Below are 14,118 nucleotides of genomic sequence, written 5' to 3'. Positions count from 1 at the left end.
TAAGTCCTGAAATGCAGAGGGACCAGTCTCTCCAGAACAATACCTAGTTCCATCCACCTATCTCACATTAGTGATAGACCCTTCCAACATGAAAAAGTTAGAATGGGTATAGCCCAAATATCGCTAAAGAGTGGGAGAAAGATCTAAGGTGATGGTGGAGTTATACAGAGAAGGTAGGGTTTAACAAATGAGTATGATTGCTGAATCATTATATTGATATTTCTTTTAGTCTCCAGTATCTTAAAGCAGCTAGAAGTAAAAACCTAAAATTGTGGAATTGTAACCCATATCAAACTCTAAAATCTGTTCCACAACTAATTGTTGTACTGTGCTTTGAAATTTATTGCTTTTTTGTCTATATATTCTTTTTCACAAAAAATATAGGATAAAAATTATAAATAAATAAAAAGAAAAGCAAATAAGATAAGCCTACTTAGAAACACAACTAAGAGTCACCCCCAGAGAACCTTGTTTGTTGCTCAGATGTGATCTTTCTCTGTTTCAAAACCAAACTCTGCAAATAAACTAATTACTCTTCCCCATGTGTGACACATGACTTTCAGGTATGTAAGTCTCATTGGCAATGTGGGACATGACTCCCAAGGATGAGCCTGGACCTGGTACCATGGATTGAGAACAGCTTCTTGATCACAAGGGGGAAAAGAAATGTAACAAAATAAGGTTTCAATGGCTAAAAGATTTAAAACAGAGTGAGGAGGTCATTCTGGAGGCTACTCTTATGAAAGCTTCAGCCAGATATTACAAATTGTCATGGTATGCCAAGCTCCAACTAACAGTATTCCTGAAAACCCTAAAGAAAACCCAGGGCTCTATCTAAGACTCTATACAATTTTTACTTAATAAGTTAATTTTTCAGAAACTTAAAACCTCCAGATTGTTCCTACACCAGGTAAGCCCTGAAACTTGGAGGTACCAGTCTCTCCCAGAACATAAACCAGTTGAATTCCCCTACCCCATAATGTTGACACCCCTTTTCAACATGAAGAAGTTAGAATGTCATTGGTCAAGTATCCGTGGATTGAGAAAATGATCAAATGAGAGGGAGGAGTTGTAACAGAGATGTTAGGATTTAGCAAATGATTATCACTACTGAATCATTATATAAATATATATTTTTAGTTTCTAGTGTATCTAGAACAGCCAGAAGAAAATTCCTGAAACTGTGGAACTGTAACCCATATTATACTTAGAAATTTTCTCTATAACTATTCTTAAGCTGAACTTTGAAACTTATCACTTTTCTGTATATTATATTTCACGAGAAAAATGTTTAAAAAGATAAGCAAATAAGAAAGACTATTATATTGAAATATAATTTATATTTCAATTATAAAATGTAACTTATTACCTCTGATGTCATCCATATATCAGAATCATCATTTTCATTCCATGTATGAGGCATAAAAGGAATCAAAGATACAAATCGAGCAATGAGGTCCTGGAATGACATTAACATTTACTGAGTGCATATTACATGCTTATTACCAAGCACAGTGTTTTATATGCATTATCTCACTACTGCATCCAATAGGCCTATGAAATAGACACTATTTTTTGGGGGGTGCATGGTCCGGGAATCAAACCCAGGTCTATCCTACATGGAATGCGAACATTCTACCACTGAACCACCCATGCATCTGACACTATTTTTATTCTTGTTTTTAAGAGGAAACAAGCTTAGAGTGCTAAAATAACTTGTTCAGTGTCACACAGTTAATATAATATGTTGAGTCTCTGGTATTGAGCCCAAGTTGACCTGATTCCAGAGCCTGCATGTTAACCATAATATTTTATTATAATTAGTTATTAAAATTTTAAACATTATACATTACACATTTATCAAAAATATATCAAAATTCAGAAAAAAATTTTGAATAACAAATTTTGAATAACAAATTGTTAAAGAATAACAATAGTTTGATTTGCTTTTAGAAAGGTTCAAAGTAGAATTATTTTTATTAATATAAACTGCTGCAGCAGCAGGAGAGTAGTGCAGCTTGTTTTCTCAAACAACAGAAGTTATACTATGTTCTTTTCCCCAAAAAAATGGAGATGAGGAATTAGACTAAGGTCTGGAAGAAGACAGGAACACAAATAAACAAATGAGTTAATACAGAAAGTTTAACATCTTAATTGATTTGCAATAGCTGCAATTTACGCATTATTATGATTTCCTACATAGGTTGTGTTTTCCGAATTCCTGCAACTAATTAAACATAGTTCATGACCCTTGACAAGCAAAGGAGCTAGAATTTATATATTAAAAAAAGATGAAGTGAAATGTTGGATATTGGGTTCCAGAAAACATAGGCAGGAAGAAACACATAAAGGAAAAGCAGGGTGTAGCAAAAGTTCTACATGATGCCTTTTGATTTTAGCTTTAAAAGTTCAGCAAAGGTGCATCTGAGCTATAGTTTTTTTATATATATATATATATTTTTTGTATTTTTTATTTTTATTTTTTTCTCTATATTATCATTTTCTTTTTCTGTTGTCTTGCTATTTCTTTTTCTAAATCGATGCAAATGTACTAAGAAATGATGATCATACATCTATGTGATGATATTAAGAATTACTGATTGCATATGTAGAATGGAATGATTTCTAAATGTTGTGTTAGTTAATTTTTTTTAATTAATAATAAAAAAAAGTTCAGCTAAGTGAACTTTATAATTCACAAATTGTATAAATATTCTGAGGAGAGGCAATTAGCTGGATGGAACCTGAATAAATAAAAGGGATAAGCAATTCTTCACAGAAACTCTTAAATCTAAGCTTTTTCTTTCTTAAAAGGAAGACATATTTCTGTTGTCCTATTTTCCTTTCTCAAAGTAGAGGAATTATATGCTCTTTTGAGCATATGAATAAATCTTCATTTAACAGGAAATTTAATTTTGAGCATGCATCTCTTTTCTCAGCTGGTAAACAGATATCTACAGAGACACATAGAGATGAGGTGGGAGGTGTTGGGTTGGCAGTTTATGAAGCAAAATATTTTCTTCACTCCCATGTACACTGAGAAGTAGTCCTGTGAGAAACAATCCTTAGGACATAACCTATTTAAGAGCATTACTTTTTATTTTGCTTGGAAGTCCAAGGAATTTTTCTGTGTCATTTTTCAAAGTTTGGAAGAAGATAAGTCAAGCCAGTATAGTCACATGTACTGGTGTGGAATAAGAGACTCTTTCCTCTAAGTGGGTAGAATTAATGGCATCAGAAGATATGTTTTCTTCTATCTGGGGTTTGGGAGGACACAGTGCAACATAGATGGTGTCTCATGAAACTCTCTTTCAAGGAAAAACAATTTTGTCAAGAAAGATACACTTGAAGTTAGTTTAAAAAAAGTAAACAAGGTAAAATAAACATACATTTGGAGTGATGAATGTCTAAAATTTATTGTGGTGATGGCTGTACAATTCTGTAATGCACTAAAAACTATTGAAATGTACACTTTTGATGGGTGAATTATATATAGGTATATGAATTTTATCTCAATAAAATAGTTAAGAAATAAATATAACTTACAAGTGTTGCATTAGAATCATGAAGAAATATATCCAGAAGTTGTTGAGGTGGATTTAAAGCTTTGATATATCTTGTTACTATGATCTGTATCCCTTCATCATTAAAAACAGTAGTTGTAATCCTTCGGTTGGGAAACAATGTCTTACAATTTTTTTTAAAAATCTGTGCTCTCTGCAAAATATCTATTTGATCTGAAAACTAAAATCAAATTTAAAATATTTCAACATTGTACTATATTGTTCCACAGGAACGTATCAAGAACCAATGTTTATTTTTGCCAGCTTTGTAATTATTATTATTGCTTATTTAAATGGTTTATACATCTTTGAGGCTATCTATGAAAGTAAATCAATGTAAAACCTACCTTATCTAGTTCTGGATTACAGGTAACATATGATATTTGAGGCTCAAGAGTAGCAAAAAAATTTAAAAAGGTACATTCTTTTAAATTTTGCCCATTGTAATCTTCTTTAGGAGACACATAAGTCTTACTCCAAGTATACCCAAGCAAAACTGGTGGAATATTTACTTGAAATGTTCCATTAATCTGAAATAAGATATCAATTCAATAGATTATGCATAATGAAAATAAACTTCCATTGAATATATTACGAAGCCCAACTCAGTACATTCCACAGGAGGAAAAAGGCTTGCATGAATGCATGCTGATACTGCTATGCATTTGCACAAGGAAGTTTGGGTTCTCCAAGGTTATTTGTTCAGTCAGCCTCCATACCTTGGCTCTCTGCCTAACAGGAGAGTACAGGTGTAAGAAAGAGATGAAATGAGGAAGCAAGTTATTATACCAGAGATATAACAGCTGTTAGAAAAATCAACTCAGACTCAGTGAAGATGCTAAATGATTGTATTACATTTTGCATTGAGTCTAAAAATGAAAAAAAAATAATAACAGGAAGGACATATGTATGGAAAGCATTGTGCATCCATAGCTTAATATAGATCATATGAAATTAATAAGATAGATGTTGTTTTTATCTCCATTTTACAGATAAGAAAACTTAGGCTCAGAAATTTTAAGTAATTTATGCAACATCACCCAACCAATGAGAAGTACAGCCAGGATTACAACCTAAGTTTGTCCACCTCTAAAGGCCACACTCTTAATTACCTCTCTGTCCTACAGTCTGGCCTAAGATTGAAAAGTGTTTCCAAGAATTTACAAATGTGGAAAGTCCTATATCCCCAAACACTTAGATCCCTATGGCTCTTTATTTGCAGCTCTTATCTTTGCAACATGCTCCCTCCTGATTGTGTCACATTATGTAGACACTTCTACTCTCCTACCTAACATCTGTTATCTCCTTTCTTACCAAAAGTTTTAGATGGTAACATGACGGCAGTGGAGTGGAGAGAACAAGTCACATACATAAGATGTAAATAGAAATCTGCTGGGGTTTTCTGGGGAAGTGGCTGTTTTTTCTGATACAGGCACTGTTCCTTCTTTCTTCTGCCTGCAACATGGATATGGTGCTGAGGTGTGGTGATCATTTTGCAACCATGAGGATGACAGACACATGATAAGGACAATGGAACAGAAAGACAGAAAGGGCTTGGACCCTTGATGATATCTTTGGATCTACTGCACTGACATCTGGACTTCTTTTTAAGTGAAATAAATAGATTCTTTATCTTTTTCAGCCACTTAGTCATTTTTTTCTGTTTATAGTCAAATGTAGGCCTAACTGATACACAGCTGATTCCTTCTGAATCACATGCCATTATTTGCTTGAAAAAAAATTCCTCTACTCATCTTTAAGGACATGATTAAAAAGTTTTCTCCTCTGTAAAGTCTTCACTGACCCTTCAATTTTTCTCCCTATTTCCCTCTTACCCCTCCTCCCAAACCCAGGAGGAGTTTGGTACTCCTACTATATGTCCACACGGTACTTCTCTCATGCCTCTGTGACAGCATTATTGTATATTCACTTTGTACTAAAATATTAGTTTCCTCCCACAAACAGTGAACTCCTTGAGGTAGAAAATTCATTTTTGAATCTTCAGTATTTGATATAAGCTCAGAAAATGATACTGCCTAAGATAATTCAGCAAGAAACATAGTCCAAATAAGAGTCTTGGCTAGGTAATTTTATATTTTGTTGGCCATATAGGTATATTCATGCTACATAACTTAAGATCAGAGTCCTGGGTGGGGGTGGGGGGCCACAAAGAGATAAGGTGCTGTATTAGCTAGGGTTCTCTAGAGAAAGAGAATCAGCAGGAGATATCTATAGATAAAAAATTTATAGAATTTTCTCATATAACTGTGGGAATGTAGAGTCCAAGGTCTGTAGGGAATGCCACAAGCTGGCAACTCCAATGAAGGTCCCCAACAAACTCTCAGGAGAGGCTGGCTGGGAAACCATGGGAATGTAAGGGTCCAAGGTCTGTATGGCAGGCTGCAAGCTGGTGACCCAGATGAAGGGTCTGGATGAACTCCACAGGAGAGGTTCACTGGCTGAGGCAGGAAGAGTGACTGTCTCTTCTCAATCCTCCTCAAAAGCCTTCTGGTGATTATTAAGTGTTACTCATTGCGGAAGACACTCCCTTAGCTGATCACAAATATAAACAGCTGTGGATACAGTCAGTGTGATCATGATTTAAGTCCATGAAATGTTCTCATAGCAACAGACAGGCCAGCGCTTGCCTGACCAGACAACCAGGCATCATCACCTGGCCAAGTTGACACATAAATCTGACCATGACAGGTGATAAACATCAAGCTCACACTTATCAATCAGCAATGCTGACAAGCTGAGAACATGGAACCCATGATTACAAAGCAACAGCATTATTCAGAATGCTTCATGTCTCTGGACATGAACAGAACTATCACATGCAAATATAAATGTTTTAAGGCCTAAGACTAGTTGTCCTATTCTTTATTGGTGACCACTCTAAAAGTATAAGAACTAGATCCGTTCTAGAGAAAGAGCCTTTGAACATTCCAAAAAGCCAGGGGCACTCTAATATGAGATTATTTTAACTGACCTACCAACCTGCCAATCACAGAATCTGATTCAAAGACAATAGTAAATATTTCTATTAGCAAGAAATAAAAATTTAGAATTTTTAGTAAAAAAAAAACAAAAAAACTTTTCTATTACCTCGGATTGTTCCAGAAGAGCAGAGAAAGGGAAGACTATGGATCCAAGCCAATTCTTTCTTATATATGAGTGACCACTGCAGCTCTTGACACAGTGATCCTATTAAAATAAATAATCTTTCCATTATTTACTAAATATCATGTGATAAATAGTTTCAAAAACAAATGGATAAGTATAAAAATAATTATTTTAAAAAGGAAACCAAAGAGTAACTATAAAAGACATTTTCTCACTTTTAATCTCCTTATAAGATAACTGATTATGAATGGTGGTGATGGTAGCATAACACTGTGAACATAATTAACAGCATTGAATTATATATGTAAATAGAGTTAAAAGGGGGAATTTTATGGTTGTATATATGTTACTAGAAGAAAAATTAAAAAATAGGATTTTAGAAAACAAACAGTGAACCCTAATGTAAACAATGGATTACAATTAAAAGTACAATTATAAAAATTTTCTTTCATGTACCACACTAATGTAAAGTGTCAATAATAGGGTGGTATGTGGGAACTCTGTATTTTATGCATGATTTTTCTATAAACGTACAACTTCTCTAATAGAAAGATAATGGACTATTTAAAGTAAAAATAATGACTGTTGTGGGTTCATGAGATATATATAATAAGTAAAATATATGACAATACTAGCACAAAGCACAGGAAGACAAATGGAAATATATTGTTGTAATATACTATTTTTACACTATATATGATGTGGTATAATATTTTTACAAAATTAAAGAATATCTTGTAAATCCTAGAGAAACAATTTAAAAATAAAACAAAGAGGTATGGCTATAAGCCAATAGTGTAGTAAAACGGGATCATAAAAGTACTCAATTCAAAAGAAGGCTGGAAAAGATAAAAAAATGAACAAAGAACAGATGGGACAAGCAAAAAACAAATGGGAAGTTAGAAGATTTAAATTCAACCAAGTTATTACATAAAATGTAAATGGTCACTAAATTAAAAGTCAGGGATTTTCACATTGGATGAAAAAAGCAAGATCCAACAATATACTGTCTACAATAAACTTATTTTTAATATAAAGACACTGGTTAAAAGCAAAAATAAATAAAAGACAAATATATACTGTGCAAACACTAATTAAAAGAAAGAGTGATTATATTTATTACAAACAAACCAGATTTCAAAGCAAGATATATAACCAGGCTAAGATGGACCTTTCATAATGATAAAGGAGTAAATTCATCAAGAAGATATACCATCCTAAGTATGTATGTAGTACCTAATAACAAATTTGCAAAGTAAATTTAGCAAAAACTGACAGAACAGAAAGATATGGCTTCAAAAGCAAGTCAATAAATTCAACTTCATAAAAATTAGAAGCTTCTGTTCTAATGTCCAATCAAAGGCATCTAGGGAAAGATACCTTGGTTTAAGAAGGCCGATGAAGTTCAGGGTTTCTCTCTCAAGTGAGAAGGCACATGGCAAACACAGTCACAGTTTATCTCTCAGTTGGAAGGGCACATGGTGAGCAAGGCATCATCTGCTCTCTTTCTCTCCTGGCTTCCTGTTTCATTATGCTCCCCAGGAGGTGTTTTCCTTCTTCATCTCCAAAGATCACTGACTTGTGAGTGCTCAGCTTCTCGTGACTATGTCATTCTTCTCTGGCTCTCTATAAATCTCTTTCATTCTCTAAAATGTTTCCTCTTTTGTAGGACTCCAGAAGCTAATCAAGACCCACCCAAATGGGTGGAAACATGCCTCTACCTAATCCAGCTTAACAACCACTCTTGATTAAATCACATCTCCAGGGAGATGATCTAATTATAGTTTCAAACATACACTACTGAATAGGTTAGAATAAACGGCTGCCTTTACAAAATGGGATTAGGATTAAAACATGGTTTTTCTAGGGCACATACATCATTTCAAACCAGCACACAAACTAAAACAGTACCCTTGGCAGAGACAGTGGTATTCTAGCCAGGGACAATGCCAAAGATGGTGGTGAGATTCTTTCAAATGGCCCTGGCAGCTCAGTTAGAGCTTTGGGGACTGAATCAGAGCAAGAGAGCATATACTGTTGAAATGTGAATCATGACAATAGCTAACTGACATGCTTTTAAGCATATGTAAGGTCTCTTTGGGGGCATTCAGAAATTTGGGGGAGGGAAGAGTGGAGGTTCTGTGGGTAGACATTAGACAAGAAAAGGACTTGAGGTTATCAATGTTAATGTGACTTCATTTGAGTCCACACACTCAGAAGTTCTGCCAAATTAAGGTCACACACTAATATCTGGGCTGACGTAAGCAGATAGGGGAAAAAAAAGAAAGAAAAAAGGACAGGTTATTTTCCTACACACCATCACACCATATTGCTTCCTGTTTCATTCTTTACCTTTCCACTACCCAGCTCTCCCCCTGTCACCTAATAATGGATCATATTATTCTACTACCAGAAAGAATAACATCCTATTAGGCTGCCATAGCACATTTCTGGACTAAGAAAATTCATCTGATGGCCCATTTGCAGAAAGTAATTTTCTCTTGCAAGAGAAAATGCATTACAGCTCTCATTTCTTATCTGATCTTTTCCCCCTTCTGAGGAAAACAAATTCTCAGGAGTCAAGGATCGCAGTAGACAATGCCAAGGTCCTAGTGAGCATGCGCAACTGTTAAGGTATCAGGAAAGCCAGGGGCTCAATTTCCTAACCTTAGAGTTTGTTTTTGTTTACCTAAATCTGGGAAAGTGTTGAAGTTTGAAAAAAAAGTCTCTAACACTCCTGACTGCTGCTTTCAGTTCACAATCACTGCCTTAGGTCACTTGGAGCCTCTTCCAATTTTCTGCACTTGAGAAGTTAGCACTCCCACTTGCCAGGGAGTACTAGAAAGGTGTTTTAAATCCAGAGGCTGACCTGCAACAACAGAGCTAAGCAAGGTGGATTGTACTGTTCTAGTCTAAAAGGTAGGAGGCATTGTAAGGTAGCTTTTGTATCAATTAAGACTTTGAATGTTTGCCAGGTCCCATGGAAGGTGCTGGCTTCCCATGTTTACCTTGCCTCAGATTATGCTTCTATTGGGATTCATTTTAAAATTGGTTCCTTATGTATCACTCGGAAAAGTAGTTAAAGAATTCTATTTTTAAGACCATCCAATATAAATTATATATTAAGTAGCCTCTAAGGTAGCTATTCATATGGAAAATGTTTGTATCAAATGATAAAAATGAGAGCTATGATGTATATTTATAAGCCTACAACATATTGGTATACGTTGAAGTACGCCTAGTCACTTTCATGGTTAAATGTTTGAAGTGGGTTTCCTGCCATGAATGGACCATTCTTTAAAATGCTACCTGAATAAAACTGAGATATTTATGTATTTAGTTTCTTCAGTACCTTGCAAATCAAAATGATCCCCTTATCTTTGTCCTGGTACTTGGTTTCTCTGTGAGCAACCCAACTTGCCCAACAGTCTCCCTTAAAATGCTATTTGGTTTAACAGTTTTGCATGTTATTAAGAAACAAAACAAAACAAACAAAAACTGTGACTCCAAGAATGCCGCCTTATCAGGAAAAAGCTTCTTTTTATGTAAATTAAGATGTCTCCCTACATATCAGTAAACTATAAATAGTTTTAATGTATTTATACTTTTATTATAATAGTTATGCTCATTGCAGCAAACTTTGAAAATATACTAAAGAATACAGAGAAATAAATGAAAATTACCACAGCTCAACCACCCAGAGATAACTACTACTAACAGAATTTTAAGATATTAAATGTCAGTATAAATATATTGAAATGAGGATGATACATTCAAAGAGGAGATTATCATAATAGATTCTGGGTCAATTAGAAAAGAAAACTTAGAGTAGAAGAAGTTTTATGGTTGATCTAACGCTGTCAAAAGAAGGAGGTTTGCTGACATTGCCAAGTAAATTCATTGCTTAGCATGCTTTTTGGGGAAAAGTGACCCACAAGGTTAAATCAGTTTAATCCCTAAAAACCATGCAATTCAGTTTTCTCTGACTTACCATGCAGTTTCTTAATCTAGTTCAGCCTCCATAAAAGGTTTCTCTATTGAAAAGTATTTGTTCTGGTAGGCCAGTTCTGAATGCTTGGCAGTTTATGTTTCTTATGCTAGTTTACAGATTTATTCCTTTAGACAAAGACAATTTTCCATGTCCTGATCATCCTTTTCATTGGAATTTCAGATTTGCAAGACTGGATTGATTTTCTCTCATTCCCATTCCCACTTTTGCCTCAGCCAAAACCATACCTTACTTCTAGGACTTTATAATTAAAAAGTAAACAGTAAATCATTCTGTTGTTAAAATAAAAAAAGAGGTCATTCTGTGTGTATAAAGAAACTAATCATTTTGTTCTGTTTAGACACCATGATTGACTGTAGCCTATGTTTAAGCCTATCATGGTACAAGGTAGAAAAAGGAGATAATAAAATTGGGGTGGGGACAGGGGCAATGAAGGGCTTATACCACTTTTGTGGATTGGAAGGATCAACACTATAGAGATGGGAATTCCAAATCAAGTTGATATATACCTTCAACCAATCCTAATAAAAATCCCAGTAGGTTTTGTCTGATTTTGGAAACTGGTCAGCAGATTCTAATATTTATATGGAAATACACAGGGTTAAGAATAGAGAAATCAGTATTGAAGAAAAAAATAATGCTGAAGGACTTGGATTTCCAAATATCAGGGTTTATAACAAGGCTTTAGTAATTCAGATAGTTTGGTATTGATGCAGGGATAGATAAATAGACCAATAAAATAGAAAGTACAGAAACAGACCCACACTTAATGGAGTCATTAGATTTATTAAGAACTACAAAGGCCACAATGTAGTAAAACTAGAATTTAAGGTTGAAAGTTCACAGTAAAATATCTCAAACAGTTGAAAATATAAAAGGATAATATTAAATAACTATTGGGTAACAGGAGAAAGAAACACAATAAAAATATAAAAATGGACATATTAAATAACCAGATATAAAAGGTAGATTCTAAGCTGATTTTAGAGGTAAATTCATAGGGTTAAAATGTTTACATTACTTATGAGAGGAGAGAGATCAAAGAAACCAGGCATTAAGTCAGAATAAGCACAAAAATCATATTCCTAAGGAAATAAGAAGAAAATAATAAAAATAAAAGCAGAAATAAATTAATTAAAAAACACAAAGTGTACAATTAAAAAACAAATTCAATAGTTGGTTCTTTAAAAATTAGACAAATCTCTTCCAAATTAAATTAGGAAAAAAAGTAAACTTGGATGAAGTTAGAAACAATAGGGGGAAGGTAGCATGAAAAATTATAAGAGACTAGTATGAAAAATTATATGCTAATAAATGCAAAAATCTTGAAAAATAACTAATTTTCCTTTAAAAACAAAACATTTAAACTAACAATGAGGTATTGTATTAGTTTAAGTTCTTTTTTTAGCTATCAGGATTTTTGTTACAATTACAGTTAACCTAGGTTAACAGAAGTGGTGGCCTGAGCTTGCTTTATCGACTCTAGCTGCAGTTAAGTCCAGCTCTTTCATCCCCAGGGCTAAAATTAGGTCAGGTATCTGTGACACATCAAAGTCCTAAGCTTCTAGCTAGCAAGTAACTAATGAAGAAGAAACTCATGGGAAGTAAGCAACAGATGAAAGCATGAAGAAAAGAATATAGCACGGATTAAAGAATAAAGAGAAGAAAATTGAGGTATGGGGAGAAATTTTCCTAGATCAATGTAATAGTGATTAATGGTAGATCAAAATCTTCTTTTCAACTGTGGCTTCTCTTAGAATCAGTCCAACTGTGGTCTTTTATGAGAAAATGGAATGCTATTTTGGCCTATAGTTACCCTGCAGCCTAGTCCATGAGAGGGCAAGAACATAAGCTGGGAAAGGGCCTTTCCTTTTCTAAATAGCATGCCAATGTCAGCACATACAGGTGTGATAACCAAAGCATATGGATCTCATTTCAATAACACCACCAAGCACTTAAAAAAGATCAATTGCTAATCAACTGTTGTTCAGTTCTGGTTAAATTGGTCTCTGAGATAATTAACTCTTCTTTTTTTTATTTTTAACTTTTTTATTGTATGGTATAACATACATACAAAGCAAGATAATTAACTATTTTATTTTATTTTATTTTTTGCATGGGCAGGCACTGGGAATTGAATCTGGGTTTCCGGCATCACAGGTAAAAATTCTGCCACTGAGCCACCATAGCACTGCCCAAGGTAATTAACTTTTGAGAGAGAAAATGTAGTAGACATGATTTTGGGTTTTCTATATTTTACCCATTATCAAAAAAACTACTTTCACTCCTTGGAGAAAAACCACCATCAAATTATTTTTAATATTTTGCCCTCAGTCTTTATCAAAGAGACGATAAGAAATATTTTAATAAGAATGTGTCTGAATCTCATGGAGAACTTGGTTTGAAGACACTGCTATTATATTTTTCAGTAGTTCTTGTAGAAGGATCATCCCTGAGCCATACATAACCCTGTAGGTAGAATTAATTGTTCTTACAATAGTTTTGTAACCCCTGTAGGTAGAATTAATTGTTCTTACAATAGTTTTGCCATAAAATTTGCCACATTTCTATTAAAACATTTCATCAGAGCCCCAGGAAAGTAGGTTCAATGGTTTTGCATCTTTATACCAACATTTCTTTTAGTGCTTGCTATGCACTAGGCACTGTGTTAGGAACACTCACATACCTATGAGGCAGACAATCGGTAATTTTTAGAATTAGATTGGATAGAACTGAATTTCAGTCCTAGGAACTATTTGGTCTCTTTTGTAGAAGCAGATTTTCTTTGATCAGACAATGAGAATTATGTAAGCCCTTGTGTTTATCTTTCTGTCTTGGCTACCAGGAAGCTCACATTTAAATGTAATATTCAATTACAGAACCCACTTCTCATGTTTTTGGTATATTTATCCCCCTTTCATATGTGGTTTATGATTTCTGTTATTTTTTAACTGAGTTGTTACATATATATGATTTTATTGCAAGTTGCTTAAAATCCTTTTTTGGAAAATGCTGAATAGAGATGTTACATTTAAAAGCAAATTTATAACTGTCATTTAATTTGACTTTCTTAGAATAATTTGAACACTGAATATTATAATTATTCTACTTTACCTCATGTTTTTCAATCATCATTTCATCAAAAATGTTGATATGTATATTATCTTTTATTTTAGATAAGCTTGAGAAGCTGAAATCATGTTCTGGTGAGCTGCAATAAGAGCATATTTAAATGCTTAATTTTTTCAAAATCCAATTATTTTATAAGAGCATTATTCATAAAGGGCTATAAAATTACCTATGTTCTTTTCTTTTATAAAACATAAACTAAGTAGAAGTTATGTGATTTGAAGAGTGGTTACACCTTTCATTAAAGCCAGCATGTACTCTGTAATTTTTCTCTCTTAAAGCAATATGCAG

At 33.8% G+C, this 14,118-nt stretch overlaps 1 protein-coding gene across 8 annotated transcripts in view; it reads right to left on the bottom strand.

The window, feature by feature from the left end:
- Positions 1-14,118, bottom strand: part of CC2D2B (coiled-coil and C2 domain containing 2B) — a 153,673-nt gene that overhangs the window by 18,571 nt on the left and 120,984 nt on the right. For all 8 annotated transcript variants that reach the window (XR_013161646.1, XM_077125557.1, XM_077125562.1 and 5 more), the window contains 5 exons: positions 13,813-13,909; positions 6,672-6,770; positions 3,911-4,093; positions 3,547-3,744; positions 1,370-1,459 (listed from right to left, as the gene is read on the bottom strand). Coding sequence is in view for 7 of the 8 variants with exons in the window: in XM_077125557.1 (XP_076981672.1) it covers positions 1,370-1,459; positions 3,547-3,744; positions 3,911-4,093; positions 6,672-6,770; positions 13,813-13,909 (667 nt within the window). In the remaining variant the exon portion in view is untranslated. The remainder of the gene's footprint in view (positions 1-1,369; positions 1,460-3,546; positions 3,745-3,910; positions 4,094-6,671; positions 6,771-13,812; positions 13,910-14,118) is intronic.

Source organism: Tamandua tetradactyla, chromosome 13 (assembly GCF_023851605.1).
Source record: "Tamandua tetradactyla isolate mTamTet1 chromosome 13, mTamTet1.pri, whole genome shotgun sequence".
NCBI lineage: Eukaryota > Metazoa > Chordata > Mammalia > Pilosa > Myrmecophagidae > Tamandua > Tamandua tetradactyla.
This window is presented reverse-complemented; position numbering and strand designations above follow the sequence as displayed.